This window comes from Mauremys mutica, chromosome 4 (assembly GCF_020497125.1).
Source record: "Mauremys mutica isolate MM-2020 ecotype Southern chromosome 4, ASM2049712v1, whole genome shotgun sequence".
Classification (NCBI taxonomy): Eukaryota; Metazoa; Chordata; order Testudines; family Geoemydidae; genus Mauremys; species Mauremys mutica.
The window spans coordinates 104,419,728-104,439,306 of NC_059075.1; the positions used below are offsets into that span (position 1 = coordinate 104,419,728).

A 19,579-nucleotide genomic window follows, 5' to 3' on the forward strand; every position below is an offset into this window, starting at 1 on the left:
GGGAGAAGCTCTCACTGTGACTTTTTCATTGTGTTTCAGCCTTGACTAAATTTTGCTTTAGTAGCTTATAGTGGCAGGGCTGGGGAAGTGAAGTCCAGTGATTTTATTTTGTACAGCACAGCATTTTATCTTACAGAATTGATAATGTTTTGAGCTATCTTTGGAGTCATTTGGATTTTCATTTGACTCGCCAGTTCACTCTTCTGCAGCTTTTTGGGCTTCTAATGAGAAAAATCAATCAGCTGAATATTTACAATAGTCAACCAAAATATTTTTTGTGAAGAGTAATAGTTTACTTTGTTTATTTAGAAGGGGCTTTCTCTTATGCAGAGTTGAAGTCTAATGAATAGCTTGCTATAGCTGTGTATGTGGCTTTTTTTTTTACTGTAGTTACATATTTGAATGCTTAATGTAAGATACATATGATACTGTTTCACAACCGGGTCTGCTTTTGCTACCATTGCAGTCAATGATAAAACTCCCATTGATATCAGTGGTAACAGGACTCAACCTAGTAATTTAATAATATTTTTGTGTCAGTCCTCCATGGGCTCTATTCTTTAAACTTAGCATTTGTATTATGTAATGTTTGTTTATTACAAGGACTTTTCTATTCTTTTAATGTGTATATGTAAGCAGCAATATAGGCTACTTTCTTAATACATTATATATTAAGAACCTTCTGAACAAGACAACACAAACTCCCTTATTGGTTATCTTCATGCATACACATTTATATAATTCTTTTATTTTGAGTAATATTTTACACATTTTTTCCAAGTATAGATGAATGGTAACATTTCAGACCTTCCTGGTTTTAATTACAGCTTATATATTTTTGTTGCAGCCATTGCAAAGATGGAATGATGAGCTGTGAGAACAACATTGGTAAGTGAAAGACTCATTAAGGTATGGAAAAGAGATGGTGTAGACAGACCCTGCTTCTTCCATGATGTCTCATTGATTATAGTGGGACTCTGTGAGGGCATAAAGGTCCATACAATCATCACTTGGCAGGACTGGAGCCTTAAATTAGAAATTTAACCTATGGTATAACTAAAAGTAGGGTTAGAGTAAAACAATAGAAGCTCTGTTGAAAGTACTGGCTACCTGTGAGAAAATGCTTTTTATCAATATTTTAGTATCATGAAATGTTTTCAGATTGATAATGCAACCTAAGTTTATTATGTAATGTAAACAGCAGATCTTCACATGAAGCAAACATAGGCCAGTTTTGTCTCTCAAAATGTTGGAAAAACTGGACATTTCCAATATTTTTACAAACTGAGATTTTGTTCCCCTCCCAGTTCTAGCTAAGTACTATTTCTGTACTATCGGTTTTTACTTTCTCCCCAGAGTGGTATAAGAATTATAATGTTGTGCGGGTGCATAAGTAAAAGGAAAACATTATAACAATTGCTTCTTGTATTATAGTATCTTTACTCTGACTAGCAGATCCCGAGGGGTTAAGGGCTGGACTTTATGAAAATGTTACCTTTCATTTCCGATAAAAAAAAAATCTAACTTGCTGTGAGGTGCAGGATGTTTCAGTTTATTTTGAAACTGTGGGTCCTTGACTCTCTTATGAATACTGTAACTGATCACATTGCAGGGTGTCACTGCAAGTAGTGTTGGGGTACAGCAGTCTCCTTGATGTCTGATACCACATTCAGAGTCCAAGGGCAAGCACTGTAGATGCTCCAAGCACTGGAATCTCCAGGCTCTATCCTTCAGTTCCCCAAAACACTTGCACAGTTCAAGTAATGGAGAATTCTATTGTTAGGGCTGCCAGAAATAAACAAGGGAAATACCCAAGGCACAAAAATTTCCTTAGTGGTTAAAACAAAAAAGAGATAAAACCAACAGTTTCCAACCCAGTGCCCAGGAGCAGGCTGGTCGAGGGGTATACAAAGCAAAAGGCTGCTGTGTAACCCGGCTGCACCAATCACTTGCCTGCAGTCAAGAGCCTTGTGTTCGTGCTCTGACTGCCACTGGACCCCTGCCAGCAACAGGGGAATCTCAGCCCAGCTGTTAGGGCCTTCAGGTCCAGCTCTCAGGCTACCTGTTATCCATTATTCCCTCCACAGCCAGCTCCCAGCTGCTGCTCACATGCAGCCTCTGGCTCCCTCCTGAGCCAGGTAGTACTGCCCTTTCCTGTGCTTGGGGGATTATGGAACCTTCCCCAGGCTGGTGGTTAAACTTGGAGGGAACAGTGCACAGTAATTAGCAAATAGGTTCACTAGACTACATTTATCTTTTTTCTTCTTTTCCAGCTGGATCAGATTCATAGTGGCTGTATGGGGTTAACTGTCTGACCAGGAGTTATAGATGAACCCACCCCCATGATTGGTCAAATTAATCTCTGGGTTAAATCAGCACATATTAATTTTCAAAGCTTTCTACCAAATCTGAAATTTCAGGAATGATGAACGTCTGCAATATTTTGTTTTCCAGTACACAATTGCCCAGCGGGCCAGATTTATGTTAACTGTAGTAATCCACAAGCTAACATGGAGTTTAGCAGAGAGAGAACCTGTGAGAATCAGCTGCTAAATCTCACCTTCTCAGCACATCTTCCTTGTCTTTCAGGATGTGTTTGTCCACAAGGGTAAGTCCAAAGCACCCACGCCTTTCATTGCACCAGCAAAGATGGCTGTACTCTCTGTAGTGACAGTTGAATAGCTTATTGCTTTGGGTTGCCTTTATAGTGGTGAAAGACACAGCACTTACTACTTAGAGAACTTGTGATGTCAAGGAGGAGCAAGTTCTGTTCTTAAGGACTCACCAGACAAAAGGCACGATCTTCTGGAGGCCTAAGATGGACGGGTGATGTCAAATCTCTAATACCTCATAATAAGGACGAGGCCAGAGGGGTTAGCAAACATAGCCGGGGCTTATTCTGATACTGCACCAGCAAATGTGTTGAACCGTTTTGGCATCAAATATGGCATATTGGTGTGTAAGTGAAAGTTGTTATAAAAGACAAAGAAGGAGATTCTCACAGGCACGATTAGCAGTTAGGTGGCCAAATTCCATTTGCTTTCAATGGGAATTAGGGCTTGTCTAAACTTGAAATGACCTCACCGCACATTAAGCGATGGGGACCATTGTCTGGCTTGTTGGGAAAGGTGTGCGCCCCTTTAAGGGCTAGAGAGCTAGGAAGTGACTTTCTGCTGCAGATCAGGTCTGGAGGAGATGACCCATTCCCCCAGGTGACTGGAAGATGGTGGGGACTATACAGGCCCATGCTGGTGCAGGAAAAGCACTCTTTTTATGTGGACTAAGAGGAGCAGCAGCCACTCTCCCACCCATGGAAATGGTAGAATACTGGGTTTTGTCAGGATCTGCTGTGAACACTGTGCTGATTGCTCCTTTTCTGGGGAGCTGTGAAGGAATTTGACCAAGTTGAAGTGGGGTGTTTTTGCCTTCCCCACAGTAGATTTGGGGGGCTTAGTTGGGGTGAAAATGAAAATGCATAATCACACAGTATTTTTTCCACAGGACTCCTGCCTCATTCAGTGCACAGGATGGGCTCACAAGGGACAGAGTTATGAAATGAAACCACAGGAGTAGGATTTGCGTTGAAAATATCAAGCTCTACTGATAAGACAGAATTGACAGAAAATATTTAAATATTTTCTCTGTCAAAAATGTAGTGCTAGATCCTGGTTAATGGCTTGGATGTTTCAGGCAAACACTGCCAACCTGTTACAATCCCTTAGGTTACATTCATACTATTTCTGTGAAACCCCCTGTGGGGCAGCAAAACAGGTTTCTGCGCCCTGGTAATCTTTTCTTATGAAATTCAACCTGGCTGCAAAGGCTTGTGTTTTGGCCCCTTCCACATGGGGCATTTCTATAAATAGCCAAAATGAAGTGGACACCTCATTTATAATGCTCTCACTGCCTTGTGTCACTTCAGCTGACTCAATGTGGGGCCAAAATCTCAGGTTACACAGCCTTGGAAACTAGGTTTTGTTTTTTAAAGTTAATCTATCTTTAATCTCTGTAAGAAGTGACACATTCTGCAAATTATAGGTGTGTAAAGTCAAGACACACTGCAATGTCAACACTTCTTGCACTAAGTTGTGCCCTCTGTATCCATAATTGATGTATATATGTGGTCTCCATTTACATTCCTCCCTGTCTGTTAAAATAGAAGCTTTTTACGGCGTCTGCCTATTAGCCTACCATGTAGCATTTGGATGGGGAAGAGGTGGGAGGGAGGGAAATGGTTTGAGATGGGAAGTTGGCAAATGCAAGTGCTCTCTGTCTGCAAGAAGTCATTTGAACTGAAATATGGGCACAAAATCCTACTTTGCACTTGATCATATCTAATGTCTCTTAGGTGCCAAAAATGAATACTTGGGCAGATAGGAAGACTTAGACTTCATTGGCAATTCTGTCTGTCAGCAAGACACATTACTGCAGCAGGTGGATGTGAAGTCCATCTAAGGTGTCAAATTATTTATGCACAGGGAAGTTTTCTGCAGTTATTTCCATGACAGGAAATGGGACCATCTGAACCACATTAGTACTCAATATGTTAATAGTATATTTTTTCCCCAAAACTCTATATTCTGATAAATGAGAATAACTTTGACTCATCAACAATTAAGAATGTTGACACCTCTTTTTTTTGTGTGGAGAAAAGCTAAGGAGAGATTTTTACCTTCATTCTTTGTGCCAGAGAAACATCTCTGATTTAGTGGAGCATACAGTAAACATAAATGAAAGCTGACAGGACATTAATTCTGCTGTCTTGCCTCAGTGAATCAGTCATTAAAACTAGATCTATATAATAGATTGCGGTTGTCATGAGCTACAGTTGGAATATTATTTTCTGTGGAGTTCAGGAAGAATCTTGACACTTGCTTTAAAAGTGATTGCTTGATGCAGTCGTGTTCTTCCCCTAGGTGTATCCCCCTAGATGTAGAAATATTTCCAGATGAAGTCATTTGGAGCAGTGGGTTATCGCCAGTTCTGAATACTAAGCTGTAGCATGTAAAGTTGGGTACCAAAAATAATAGGCCACTTTTGAAAATTTGGCCCAGTATCTCTACTGGTGCCAACTGAGTTGACCAGGATAGCTGGAGAGTGAACATTGTTCTGTGAATTAGACAAAATAGTGTTTCTAATATTCTTATTTTTTGGGAGACGTACTGATGTAACATTCTTAAATTTGTATTATACTTTATATAAACTGAGCCAGAACATTTGTTCTTAACTATGAAATTGAATGTTGGTCTGAATACAGCCCCCAAAATGATTTTATGTTATAATTCCTTCTGCTAATACTCCAACATTTTAAATGAGTGCTCTGACTTAGAAATCCTGATTAGCTTTTCCATAACAGTTGTTTCCTAAAGTCCAAACATTCAAGCAGATAAAGTTGATGCAGAAAAATATTGGTCATAAATCAAAAATGAAAAAATAAAGATTTGTAGACATGAGTTATAAATATCTTTAAGACAAGACCTACTGATCTTATAAAGACATGCAGTCTTAGCTACAATGACAGCCAGATGAGCTTAATTTTATAGAATATAGAGAAGATCTAGTTTACCTAATAATATAATGAGAACAAATGCACACACCTGAAAATCAAAGATAAATACACAAAATTTAAAACTATTTTTTTCTCAGAGAAATATCAATTTTTGGAATGTTCTTTCCCTGCAATAGTAGAATTACAATATATAGACTGATCACTACATTTGGGGTCAGAGTAATTTTTCTCCATACTGGTAGGGACCTTTTGGAACATGCACTGAACATTGAGTTTCCTCTAGTGCAACGAGCAGAGATTAGGAGACAAGATGTCATGGGGATAAATTAGAGTAAATACTAGTAAAAAAGCAATCATCCTCTTCTGACCTTGTAGAGGGAGCAGATGAATATTAAATGTGTGACACAGACCTTGAGCCTTATTAAGCAATTAAAACTCGGACGGGGCAAATAGATGGGAATTGTATACCTTTTACCTGAAAAAAAGAAAAAAACACATAATTCAAAGCCTTCAAACAAGGGGTTTATTGAACAAAAAAATTAAGTAAGAGCTCTGACACCAAGGAGGAATCAGTATGAATTGTTTTTTTTAATTTACAACTGCGTGTCTTATGACATGATGATATTGTGTCAGTCCAAGAATTAAGTGAATCCATACATATTACCAGTCTGACAATGGTAAATATGTCAGCCTTTACTGTATTGACAAACCAAGTTAATGCTAAATAATTGGTAGGATTTTCTCCCAAAGCTCCTGCATACTTTGTCTGAATGTAGTTTTTCATCATTTAAATATGAAAAAGTTACGATGCAAAAAGGAAGGAGACATTGCAAGGTTGAAAAAATAAGGGAGATATAGTAAATATCTTCCATTAAATAGGTAATCTGTTAATTGATTCAGTATCACTCATCTCTTTTTATATGAATGCAGAGTTGTGTTATGGTTTTCACAGTACATATATAGAATTTTACATGACACCAGATTTATTTACTTAGTTAAAATTTCTTTCATATATGTTTGGTTTCTTCATAAAGCCATTATTCAGCTCCCCACTGGCATTTATTTGTTGTGATTTATGGTTGCTGTGTATGTTTGTGTGGCTATTGCTTTACAAAATTAATAAAATATATGAAATTTAAAGATGAAATAGTAATGTGATCTCAAGTATCATGGTTTGGGATTTTGAACAGTAATCCCAGTATCAATCATTCCCATGCACAAACTGAATTATCTGAGGTATGTCTTTAGTTCTGCTTATTATATAGGGCTATTTGCATGCTGACAATTTGCATATTCTTCTAAAATGATCATATATTACATACATATGATGTTCATAATTGAAGTCAATTTAGGAAGGAAGTGGGTTGTTCTTAAAACTCTTCTATTACGATCCAAGATGTACATTTACTTTTACTCAAGCCATGACATCATCTTTGTGAGGTTTCACTTAAATTGGTTTAGATTAATTTGGTAATTTACTGTTAAAAACTAACATGATTGAAACAAGGGTTAAATTAATTTAAATGTGTCTGTATTAGGAGTTTGTATCAGTTTAACTAGATTGATATTCTTGAGTTGATTTAGTAAACTGGTACAACTTTCTTAGCATAAACAAGTTCTGGTATTACTTAAAGCAAGTATATTGTAGGTTGAAGCTGCTTCCAGTTTTTTCACTAATACAATTGGCCAAAACATTAAACTTGGCTTCATCTAACACAGAGACTGTCTTGATGCAGTATGTGAAGAGTTGGAAATATATATAAAAACAATTTTAGATCCTAGCAGACAGGCAAGAACTTCACATCATTTGTTCTAGGATTCTTTCTTTCTTGAGCTCAGAGTACATTTTGTTAGAGCTCTTGATCAAATAGTACCACATGAAATCTAAGATGCATATAAAATGAGTGGTTTATTATATCTGATAGTATAAAGTACCTGTATTTTCAGTATCTCAATCAGTTTACATCAGTTAGTGTTAGGACAATATGAAATTTTGTACTGTTAGGACAATATGAAATAACACTTCTCCCCCCATTTTTTTAAAGTATGACTGCAGGAGGAAAATTGTTCCAGGAATATAGTCTATGTAATGTTGCCATAGCTTGTGCTTCACTGACAAACTTAGGTCCTGCTCCTTTTATAAGAAATATTTCATCCATAGTTTTCATGACCCAGTATCTTCTCAGAATTTTTAACATCAAGATTTTCTCTCTCTCTGATTATTTGAATATTTCTGTACATCCATGCTCTGTCACAAGAAAGAGGGAAAATAATGACCTGTTCATAACACAATTAGTTGTGATTCTTCAAACTAAAACTCCAATTGTTTGCTAAAGAACAGATATAACTCAGCATAACCCAACAGTTTTATATGGTCTTTAATCAGAACATAGAGGCAGAAAGCAATAGTATGTTTCTGTACTCCTCAGTTGCTTAGTGTCCCAGTTTAACATAATACAATTTTGACCCTGATCCATTGCAAGCTTTCCTTTTTGTTGAACAGGCATTGGATGGGCCAGATCCATAATCATCACTGGAAAAGGGAAGCTCTCATTTATTATGACTTCAAACCTATTCTTCCTATTGCCCTTGAGATAAGTTATCATCTGGTTTATTAAAAGAACTTTCCCTTTTCCCCCCTCTAGTATCAAGGCTTTAGCTTCAGTGGGAGCAGGAGATATGGGTCTTAAAGCATGAATAACTATTTATAAGCGGATTTTGTCAGAATGATACCTGAGGATTAACTGGAATTTCAGTGCCTATTTTAAGTAGTTTAAAAAATATGAGAGGGAAACTTCTGTGTGTGCGTGCCCAGGAATTGGCTAATGATATTAATGCAACAAAGAGGCCATCATCATGCTTTGCATGCAATTATTTCCCCTTTCTTAGACAGACAGCCTTTGTATTCCAAAGTTTGCAAAGAAACTTGACCTAGTTTAGTCCTTCATTTTCCCCTAAAGCAGCTTTTTGTACACAGCAATAGTTTAATCTTCCTATTAATTTTCCCATATGGCACACAGCAGACTTAACTAAAGGTAAATTGTATTTTTACTTTTACAGTAATTTTTTGCTCCTCTTTGTTAGAGATGTGTGTTCCTTCAGTTCTCTCAACTCCTTCTTAAAGATTCTGAATAGAAAGTACCTCTATGGATATCTGCGTTATGACTTCAGAAGAGCAGAATTCTCCTTTCCAGTCTATACTGTGTACATTCTTAAGTCATTTCTCAGGCAGAATTTCAACTCATGCAAGTAGAAGCTTCATGTACAGAATATGTAAGGGAAGTTCAGCTCACTGATATGAGATCTGTGGAACAGAAAGGAAGCTTCCCCTTGCTCTGTGTGCATGTGCATATATTCTGTTTCTCCAGTTTCTCTGTGAACTTGTTGTACATATTTTTACATAAACGCACCACCCCTTTAATTAATGAATAGCTCTGGCTTGTTCATTGCCTGCTTGGTTGTTGGTGCTCCAGTGGGGCAAGGATAGAGACTCATCAGGCTCTGCCTGAGCCTAAGGAAGGATCTAAGAAAGGATGATTTCCCTCCCTCATACAGCTACCCAAGGCGGCCTGAGAGAAGGGAGACTAGAGGAGAAGCCAAGAATCAGCAATGTGATGGCTGCCTGCTTCCCCGACACAGCATAGATTAGAGTAACGAGGGGGCTCCTCTAACTTGTGCCAGCTGAAAACAATGTTGTAGGACCCATACACCAGATGGCAATAGCAATGCAGCAAGCTCCAGCCCCCTGTCCTGGTCCCTGACATGTCCCATCACACTCCCACTGTGCCCCACTGCACTGTGAGCTGTGGGGCAATGGAGGAACTGTCTACTCTGCCTTTGCACCTGTTGGGGCTTCCCCCATGCTAGGGGAATCCCTGTCAATAGACTTGTAGATGTTTTCTGCTTTTTGTGTTGCTCAAGCAACACAAGAGAGTGGAACAGGAGAGAAAATCTGCATCAAAATATTGATTTGTAGCTCCTCGATCTTTTTGAAATAACATGTTTGGCCCGTAGGTCAAAAAGGATGAACACCACTGACTTATGGGGTTGTGATCAGTCTTATGCACCTTGGTGTATAACATGCAGATTTAACTGGTACTACAAGGGGAAAATAATGAAAACAGCTTCAGGTGAAGAGAATCTCCACGTTGTCTAAGAAGCTCCTTTTCCACATCTTAATAGAGGGGCCTTGGGATGAAGCAAAGGGAAGTTGTAGTGTGTGGGATATTTTTTTGTTTTGTTTTTAACATGTAAACATGTCAGAGGAGGCACAATTATTTTACTTGGGACTGTAGATCCAAACTTATTTGGAGGCATGATCATAACTTCTGTACCTCATGAAATTTCTAACTTCTCCACTAAACCTGAATGACTTTGCCATATACTTGTGCAGTATAGCCAGCAGGATTTTATGCATGCTCCAAGCAGTGTTGGGTACATGATTATGGATAAGCTGCATACCCCAAATCATTTTACCCGGGTATTCAAGATACCTGTGCCAATTAAATATTTCTTCTCAATGTTTTATTCTTGATTAAATATGTCAGATGCTGTCAGTGCTTAAAGATTTAAATAGAGGATAAACATACCTCCACTATTATAAACTGAACAAAAAGACTGGGAACAGCCAAGATATTCTCTGGTCTTTGTTTTCTGATCCCTGCTGACACTATGAAAAGAAGACAAATAGATGAGTATTCCTTTATAAAGAGAGCTTTCACTCTTCCTTACAGGTGAGCTTTGAGGAACACTTTGTAGATATTTCAGTATTTTAAATAAGCATGTGCTCATAGGAGAGAACGCATGCTCATGTCTTCCAGGAGAGCGAATTGACTATCAGGATATTCCCAATGCATATTCCTTTTTGACTATTCATTTTTTAGTACTTCATATTGGAAAGATCAACAAAGAGCAAGAATAACGGTAATCTTTTTTTTTTAAAGTTACTTTAACTTTTATCATTATTAACACAGATGAGCTGGGAAAATCTAATAATTGACTTTATACAGGTGTTTATTCTTATAGCTTTAATCTAGTAAATTCACATTTCCATGCAGTATAATGAATCTTATCCACAGCCATAACACAATTCCATATACCTTGCATGCTAATTTCATTTTATTTAACCTGCTAAGAATCAAGAGGACCTTGGACCTTCTGATAGCAATAACACAAACACAATTGAGAAGGTGTAGTCAATAGTTTGCAGCATCGATAACATCACTCCATCTCCTTTGCTTGGCTGTACCTATTTATTAGATCTTCCAGAAGCTTTTCCCTTCTGTTATATTTCCCTCTCTACATCATTTAAGTCATAATCAGCTGGTGTATATGTCCCATCATATGGGAATCATTTGCCCTGCTCAGCTTCTGCTGAATATTTGTCACCTTTACAACATCCATTTGTGTTTGATCAACCTCATCGTTATCGGTTTATTTTGTTCAAGCTCCAAAAATGGTAACCAGACATCATGAAATCTGCTTGATCCTTGTATAAAGTTAGCTGTCACTTTTTCCATTGTAATGATATTTGATCCCTTATTTCTTCATGCCACTAATCTTGGGATCAATCTTTTTTTTAAAAAAATGAACGGTCACACAACTGCTGCTACTAGTGATTGTGTTATCAATGGATCCTGATAGGATCATCATCTACCATGTCACAACTAAGCAATGCAAGTGAAAAACTTCAGCCCTTGGTCTTGGAAGTTGGAGGCAAATTGTGATCTATGTTCATACAAAGGTGTGTGTCACCTTCTTCACAACTACCACCCGGTAGTCCTGCTACTTATCCCTTTCTCATAGGACTTCTGTGTTTCCAATCATAAGATATGTAATTGGCTCTTTCTTAGTTCCATGCTATTTGCTGACCATCTAGTGGTCTACTATGTTACTAAAATTTAGCTGGAAGGATTAGTAGGAGTGACCTCTTTGAGTGAGATACTACAAAAGAGTACTGGAAAGGAAGCTCGGATTCTATATCAGAAAAAACAATGAGGAGTCCTTGTGGCACTTTAGAGACTAACAAATAGTCTCTAAGGTGCCATAAGGACTCCTTGTTTTTTTTGCTGTTACAGACTAACACGGCTACCACTCTGAAATATATCAGAAAAGGAAGGTGAAACATCCGGTTCTAGAATCTGTGTCATTTTTGTGTCCTGGACATGCTATTACTTGATATAACACCTGAATATTCTGGATAAATTGTGTCATTATATACAGTTAAAAAGCTCAGTCTGCCTGTGATTCTTTTGCTTTTCTTGCTGTGCTCACCTTCTAAGAATGGCCTTGTTACTGTGATCCTCTTTGGTTAAGAGGCATAGCTCTTTCTTATGCAGAAATAATCCTAAAAATCTAAACAAATGTATGTGGCCTAATAGATGGAGCACTGGGCTGGGACTCAGGAGAACTGACTTCTACTCCCAGCTCTGTGACTGGCCTGCTGTGTGTCTTTTGGCAAGTTACTTCATCTCTCTCTACCTCGGTTTTCCGCTTTATAAAATGTAGATAATGATACTGACCTCCTTTGTAAAGCACTTTAAGACCTACCAATGCAAAGCACTATATAAGAGCTAGGTATCATTATTATAATAGGTATGTAGCGTTATAGAACATAATGTCACTACTAATCTCTGTCTCTCTGTAGTAAGCATAGACTAACTACTATGGACCTGGTGGTTGCACTAGTCTTAGTTCTTACAGAGTACATTAGGGGGAAAGAAGGGCCTTTCATTGTCTGATCCCAGCACTGCTCTAGCTGACTTTATTTAATGGACAGAGACCTCACTAATGTTATTTCTAGGAACATACAACAGACTATCCATGTTTATGTTTGGAAACAACCCCCCATTGATATATATAATAACCCGTAAGACTAAAATAAATCATATTTTTAAACATGCAAGAGATAAGTCTGTTAGGTATTTATATTTGTATTCTAAATATATTGTGCTATGGCCCTCTAGTTAGGTGTCTATTTTAAGGAACCTCACACACAGAGATGGATAAGATGGTACTGCTGCTGGTCCATGACATTTCCCCCTTTAAAGGTCCTTATCACATTGGCTGCAGCAACAGGGTCCTGACAGGCCATAGGACAGGCTGTCACACCTTTTACCTGCTCTTGACTTCCACAGATTTGCTTCAGATTTATACTAAGAGAGCCTTACGTGTAGCCTGTGTTTTGGGTGGCCAATTTTTTCAGCTTTCTCTAAATGAAGGTGTATTTAATGTTCCCTCATTTAACCTAAATGGAAAGTAGCTGTTTTGCCCATCAGTTTCACACCAGTGTAAAAGAGATTAAAAACCAGGACCAGTGTGCCCAATGACCATTCAAGGATGTCCTCAAGGAATAATCGACAAAATGTTTTAGTCAAATGTTGGTTAAAACCAGCCTTAATGCAGGTGACAATGCTTAGCACTTGCACAGTACAAGAAGCAAACTTGGAATATATTTTTCTTGGTAGTATAAATCCCCAAACAATTATTTTCTGACTTGCGGTGCACTTAGCCATAAAATCAATAAGATATTATGTAGTTTCATGGTACTATGCTTTGACATTAGTGTTTCCAGATCACACTTTTCCATTTATTAAATAGTAGTGAGGGGGTTGTTTTTGTTTTTTCCACTTTAGACTAGAATGCAGTTCATGAAATGCTTTCTACTATGGCTAGGCCTGCTCTGCACCTTTGGAGAGCTATATATTTTAAAATGGTCTTTCTTTGCCCAATGTTAGCCATATATACTAAGTTGACCAATTGGGGCATTTTTTGCTTAGGCTTAGGCTTAGGCTTGCTCTTATAAATTAGAACCACAAAAAAGATGATATTAAGTAAACTGAAAATTTCAGCATTCCAAGTGTAATGGGATGCTGTAATCCATCCAGAAATATTGTGCCTGCTTCCCTCCCATCCCCCAAAATGAGAATTGCTTCTTATTGTATTTTTGTAATAAACAGGTCGCATACCAGATCAAATAACACGTAAGAAGCTTAAATGAATTCCTGAAAGGTTTTTAAAAAAGAAAAATCATCACTTTTTAATTTGCACAAAGTAAACAATGCATTTAATGTAATCTTAAAAATATCTGTCTGTGGCCAGATAAATTTAACAATGTAGGAGGAATGTAATTTTGTCTCCAACATTTTATAAAGCCACCTTTTATGACAAATATACTTTTGAGTGGTGTCACGGTGATCATATCCCCTGCACCAGGCATAAGATATAAATCCTCAAAACTCAGTTGTAAGTCCTCTCCTGTTGGTACATGTCAAAATCTTCTTTTCCCAATGACTTATTCATGTTTTTTATTTACACAGGATTTAAGGAAAGAGCATTAATTTTACATTTTTAATGCAAAAAAACTAAAAACAATATGCACTCTACGTCTTTAACGGGTACCCCCCAAACTCCCACATGATTCACCCTTATTAACCTTTTCCCCCTCATTGTTCTTTTAGGTTAAACAGAGATGTGGGATGGTCACTCATAAATACTTGAATTCCTCAGGATAAGTGGATACCTGTTTGTCTAAGTGTTGGAGGCGTGTTTGGCTCTGTACTCCATTACCTGCCCATTCAAGCATTATGCTATTATATATGCTGAATCAACATCTGTTGAAGTACCACCTCCAGTTGGGTGCTTCCAGATCTGATATTCATACTGGTGAAGTGCTGTTTGCTGGTGTTGACTTCGGTTTTTTAAAAGTATTGTTATAGGATGACTGAAGGGATAGTACGCTATTGAGACAAGGAAGGAGACATAAGGAGACTTTGTTTTGTTTCCTCGAGACTGAATGTGCCTCTAGGGCTATATTTAAAGAAGCAAAAGTAAATACTTTGTTTCTCTTACCGTTTGCTGTATTTATTTGCTGCTCTCTAACATGCTGCAATGCTTCTAGATCTCCCCCAAATGCCAGGTCTGTTTATTTTCTAAGCACCTCTTCCCCACTAGTCATGCTGAAGGGGTACTAATGAATTCCAGAAAATGCTTGTAATATATCAAAGATAGACTTACCATTACATTGTATCCTGTTCTAATGACGTTTTGAGACTTAGAAATAAATTGGTTGCATTTTCAGGTTACACTTTTAAAAAACTTATTGCAGTGATCACCATTTAAGTCAACATTTGCCAACACTTACCACACAGAAATTTGAGAAGTCACATTTCTTTCCTATTGTGAGCGTAGGAACATATTATATCTGTGTTACTGATTGATAATTGATTGTAAATGTTGACTTTTTAACGTCCACCACTACAGTGCTTTATATTATTGTTACAATGTATTATATTGTTACCTCTTTTGACCCCAGCATTTAGCCAAAATTCAGGGTCTAGCAAGTTATTTCTATTAGGAGGAGAAATTGATGACATGGTCAGTTATTTCTTTGGTTCAGTCCTGTTTTATTTACAAAGAAACTGTCTTGTTTCCTGAACACAGAAGGATCAAATGGCAGGAGGCAGTTTCTCTGCTCACCGTTCCAAGTGTCTTTCCAGCCAGCACTTCAGCAAAAAGCTCTCAGCTTTTTCTCAGGATAATGCTACAAGCTGTTCTCTGCCAGTCCTTGGCTTTCTCCTGCCTTCTCTGTGTGTTTCTGTGGTGCATCTGCCCCTTTTCTCTCACACACAGACACACAGCTGCAATCAAATCAATCCCCTACCTCAGGATTTACATTCGGCATGCAGTGAAACCCTTCTACCCACACAGTTTGATTTTTGAGTGGCCTTACATATAGCATATATTTTGGATGGCCTATTTTTTCAGCTCTCTCTAAATGAAGGGGCATTTAATGTTCCTTCATTTAACCTAAATGGAAGATAGCTGTTATATCCACCAGCTTCAATGAGGTTGCTTCCAGCCCTAGCATAACAATATCACCTCTACAATCTTCTAAAGTTCATTTTACTTCAGAAGTGACACATTTCATTTTGTTGAAGGTAGTTCCTAACAGCAGGAAACATATATATTATATTACAGTTATTATAGTTACAGTTGTTTTACTTTTTTCCCCTCTGTGAGCGTAGTTGAGTTCAATTCAGATAGTTCTTATGCTAACATTGTACAAAGTACAAAGCAGGCAGCTGTTTGATCTGAATCCAGAAAGCAGCTGCTATTTATTAACTGGCAAAGATGCATGAATCTACTGATCTGCTAACTTTGGTTGAATTGTCCTCCTTGTTGAAAACTACTTCAACCATAAAGTGAGGTTGGTCATTTAGCAGATAACTTGTTGTTCTGCTATGCTACAGGTAAAAACTACACAATCCAATAATATTTCATCTGGCACATATACATATATACACATTCATACAAAGAAAAGCATGATTCATTTTTTGATTAATTATATGTGAATAGAAAGTTCCGACAACCACAGCTCAGGAAAATCTAATATTATCCTCTCAGTCAGACATGAATGACAGCAATTTTTTCATTTTTTTTCTCTCACACACCTTACCCTCACTGAAATCCTGACACTGTCTAAAGTCTGGGCTGAATTCTGCCCTCAGTTTAAATACATGCAACTCACACAAGGTGATAGTGTGGCTGGTGTGTAAAGCCAGAATTTAGTTCAATGTGTTTAATCAACACAATTTCTACACAAGAAACACTCCTGAGCAGTCACTAACTTTCTGAGAGCTTGTCTGGATGAACAGTTAGTGCACAGCAAGCTGGGGTGTAAATTTGGAGCATACTAGCAGAGCAAAGAGATGCTCATAGGACAGTGGGATCAGTCTGTCCAAGCCAAAAACCATCTCCTGGAGCAAATGGAGGAACCAAGGGGACTGAGGTTGATGGTCCAGGAGAGGGCAGAGAGGTATGACAAGCGTAAAAGCATGGACATTTGAAGTATAAAGCATAGTGACTGCTGACCAGGAAACTTAAATCCCCACAGAAGATTGGAGTAAGGATTCAAGCACCCAAGAAGATGGTGTTAAGGGTGTGGATTCACCATCCAGTGAAGGACTTGGTATTGACAGCCACCATTACAACAGTTGTGTCTACTATGGAGGCTGCAGTATTTGTAGTAGCTTGTATGGCTACCCAACAAACCCAACTCCTACTGGAATAGAAAAAGGTAAAAGATAGGATTGTGGCAGTGGATAGGGTCAAAGAGGAAATGGCACAAATGCACATGCTACAGGTCCAAAAGGTTAAGGCCTTGCAAGAACACAAATAAAGCGCTCCTCAAGGGAGCAAATCTTAGCCCAAGGTATACTGCAGAACAGGACCTGGCCCATCTCAGAATTGAAAAAGACACCATGGAACAGCAGTGTTTGTTGCTGCAGAAGAACCTGACTAAGCTTTTGAACTTGCTTAAGGTCCAGCTGGTGCTGAAGTCCAGCATGGCTAAAGTTAAAGACCTGGAAAGGCTGAAGTAGCCATCCTGAAAAAAGGCTTGGACTCATGCGGAGTGCAGTCACTGCACCATAAAGATGGATTGAGCCAGCAGGGACCACAGGCTGATGAAATTCAGAGCTGCCCTGCTCTAGGTCTAATGATATGGGATCAAAACAAAGCTGCAAGGGAAAGCCACAACCTGACCTCTGCTAAAAAGAAGAACCAAGCCAAGCCACTCAAAACCCACCAAGGTTGTATAGTAGCCCACAGGGGGCGCTAGGGGTGAAAAAAGGATGGTGGTACCACACCCAGCGCCTAGGAAGTACTCAAGAGGTGAGTCCCCCCCATGACAGATACAAAATGGGAATGTTGCGTGAGACGCCACTTGGCAACCCTGTCAACCAATAGTAAACAGTTGACTATTCAAGAGCTCTAAAGTGCCCTGACAATTAATTAATGTTACAACAGCATAATTCTGCCAGCAAGAACATTCTCCAGGAACAAATTAACTCCACTAGGCCAGCCAGTGAATCCTCTCCAATGGGGCCACTAGATGCTACAGTAATACTAATAATAAGCACAGGGTACAGCAGTTTTGTTGTGCCTCTGTTTCTCCCGTCAGCTAGTAAGGATGTTATTCATGGCATTGGAGTACACTCACAATAACTGGTATTTGCAGTTTCCCTCCCGCCTGTTACCTCCCTTGCATCATGGGTGTATCATTGTGGGCAAAATCTGAGGAGTTTGCAGAGGGGGTGAGAGAAGCCTCAGAGGCAAGTTTGTGGGTGGGACCAGGGAATTTCACTGGCCATATGACTTTGCATAATGGAGGGAAGTGAGTGAACCATGCACTGAGCCTGCAGAAAGGCCAGCACTGTGGTAGTGACCATGGAGTGACTCTTTTGCTGGTGCAGCCTGTGGAGATGATTCTTTACTTCTCAAGCCCAGGTACCTAAGCTTGGCAAAAGTGAGAAACATTTATCCCTTAGGCTTTTATTCACTCAAAAATGCCATTTTTGCTTCTAATAATTCTCTGCTCCACCCCCATGGACATTATTTAAATGAATGCAGGAGCCTAATAAGGTGGCAATGAATTTGATTCAGTACAGGTTGAGTTTGATGAAGGAAGGTAGAAATAAGTGTACCCTTAGCACTGATCTTTAGGTTGCACGTAAATAGGTGGTAGAAATAATGTCTGATACTTCAGAAGAAAAGGGAGAGTTCTGGGCATCTCTAGATGGCATATTGTTATGAATTCTTAGATTGTTGAAATCAACCTAGTTCTTTGGCTTTACAAGAGAGAGAGCTGTTATCACTTATTTTATCAAGTGTAATATTACAGAGATGGAAGTTGCATTTGGTCTTAGCTTGTCAATGTGATGTTCTTTGTCTCTGAATGTGGCCTATTCAGTTTGTAGCTTAAACCAGTGGGAATTTTGGTCTTGTAGTTAAACTGTCCAATAAGTGACAGAAAACTTGAAATGGGTATAACTTACAAAGGACATTTCAAATACTCTAAAGAAAATTAGTCTTTCAGTTTAGTGTTTTCTTGTTTTCCTGGTGGTGTTACCGTGTTCCCAGTAAAAGCCCCAGAGTGGAAAAGTTCTTGTTGTTTTTTGTTTTAATTCATACTGAATTGGGGTCTAGGTTATAATCACAGAACTTGGTTTACAAAACACTAATTCCTAGTGTACACAAAGAATAAGTGCTGTGCTGAATGCATTTGATGCAATAATTTAATTTTTCCTCTGCGTTCCTGCAGAGAAAAATATGGTGACACCAACCAGTTTGTCCAGGATATGACTGTCAATGATGAGATGCTCCCCTGACTCTCATAATCTAGCACACATATATTACAATGGTGAGCAACAGATATGACTTTTCTGAGCAAATTGGACTAGTCTAGTGGATTGTCTCAGGGAAATTCTCTGCATGCATGTAGCAGAGAAGAACTTTTATTCTTAAAATCTAATTACTTTTCAAAGAAACCAACATCAGCCTGGCAGCAATACTTATGATTATTTCTTGACTAGAGGGAGTAAATGTCAAAACTTGGGTTTTTTTTTAATTAAGATCATTTTAGATGTTATGGGGCCTTCAAGGGATCCCTCTCCCCTTTTCTATCCAATTAGCATGTTTTTCTCCACAATTTCTGCACAGGAGTAGGAGTTTGCACTAGTAGAACACAGTGCAAGCTGGAGTCATAAGGCTTACAATGAAGGATCTACTTCCTACTATTGTATCTAACTAAGGATTCACATTTTTTAAAAATTCTCAATTCTCATTTCTCATTCTATAAATCTGTTTTTCACTGGTGGCAGCTGAAACTTCTGAAATCCATTAATGTGTCTTTGAGACCATTTTGAATTCCCATCATCAAATGGTACATCAAATTGCACAAGAAAAAAAATTGACACAGAACTTATGGTGGATTCATTGGAGAATTGTTACTCTGTTTTAACAGTTCATTTATCATTTGCTGTGTATTTTCCAAGTATTTGTGTAAATTTAAATAATTCCATGCATTTATGTATTAAGTCCATCTTTCCTGTTTCACATCTCCATTTATTTATCCCTAGTGTGTTGGTTTCAGGGTTTTATTTTAAATGTTGTATTTGTTGCTATATTTTGTGCTGGTGAACAAGAATTCTCCCTTTTTTTCATATGTTGTTGGAATCCCCAGATATTTTCCTGTATGCTTCTTGAAGTTCCAATTTTTTTATCTATTAC

The 19,579-nt window shown here is 38.2% G+C and overlaps 1 protein-coding gene across 1 annotated transcript in view; it reads left to right on the top strand.

Annotated features, from left to right (window-relative positions):
• OTOG (otogelin) overlaps positions 1-19,579 on the top strand; it is a 153,969-nt gene that overhangs the window by 49,035 nt on the left and 85,355 nt on the right. The window contains exons 19-20 of the mRNA XM_045012732.1: positions 848-888; positions 2,455-2,608. Coding sequence (XP_044868667.1) covers positions 848-888; positions 2,455-2,608 — 195 coding nt within the window. The remainder of the gene's footprint in view (positions 1-847; positions 889-2,454; positions 2,609-19,579) is intronic.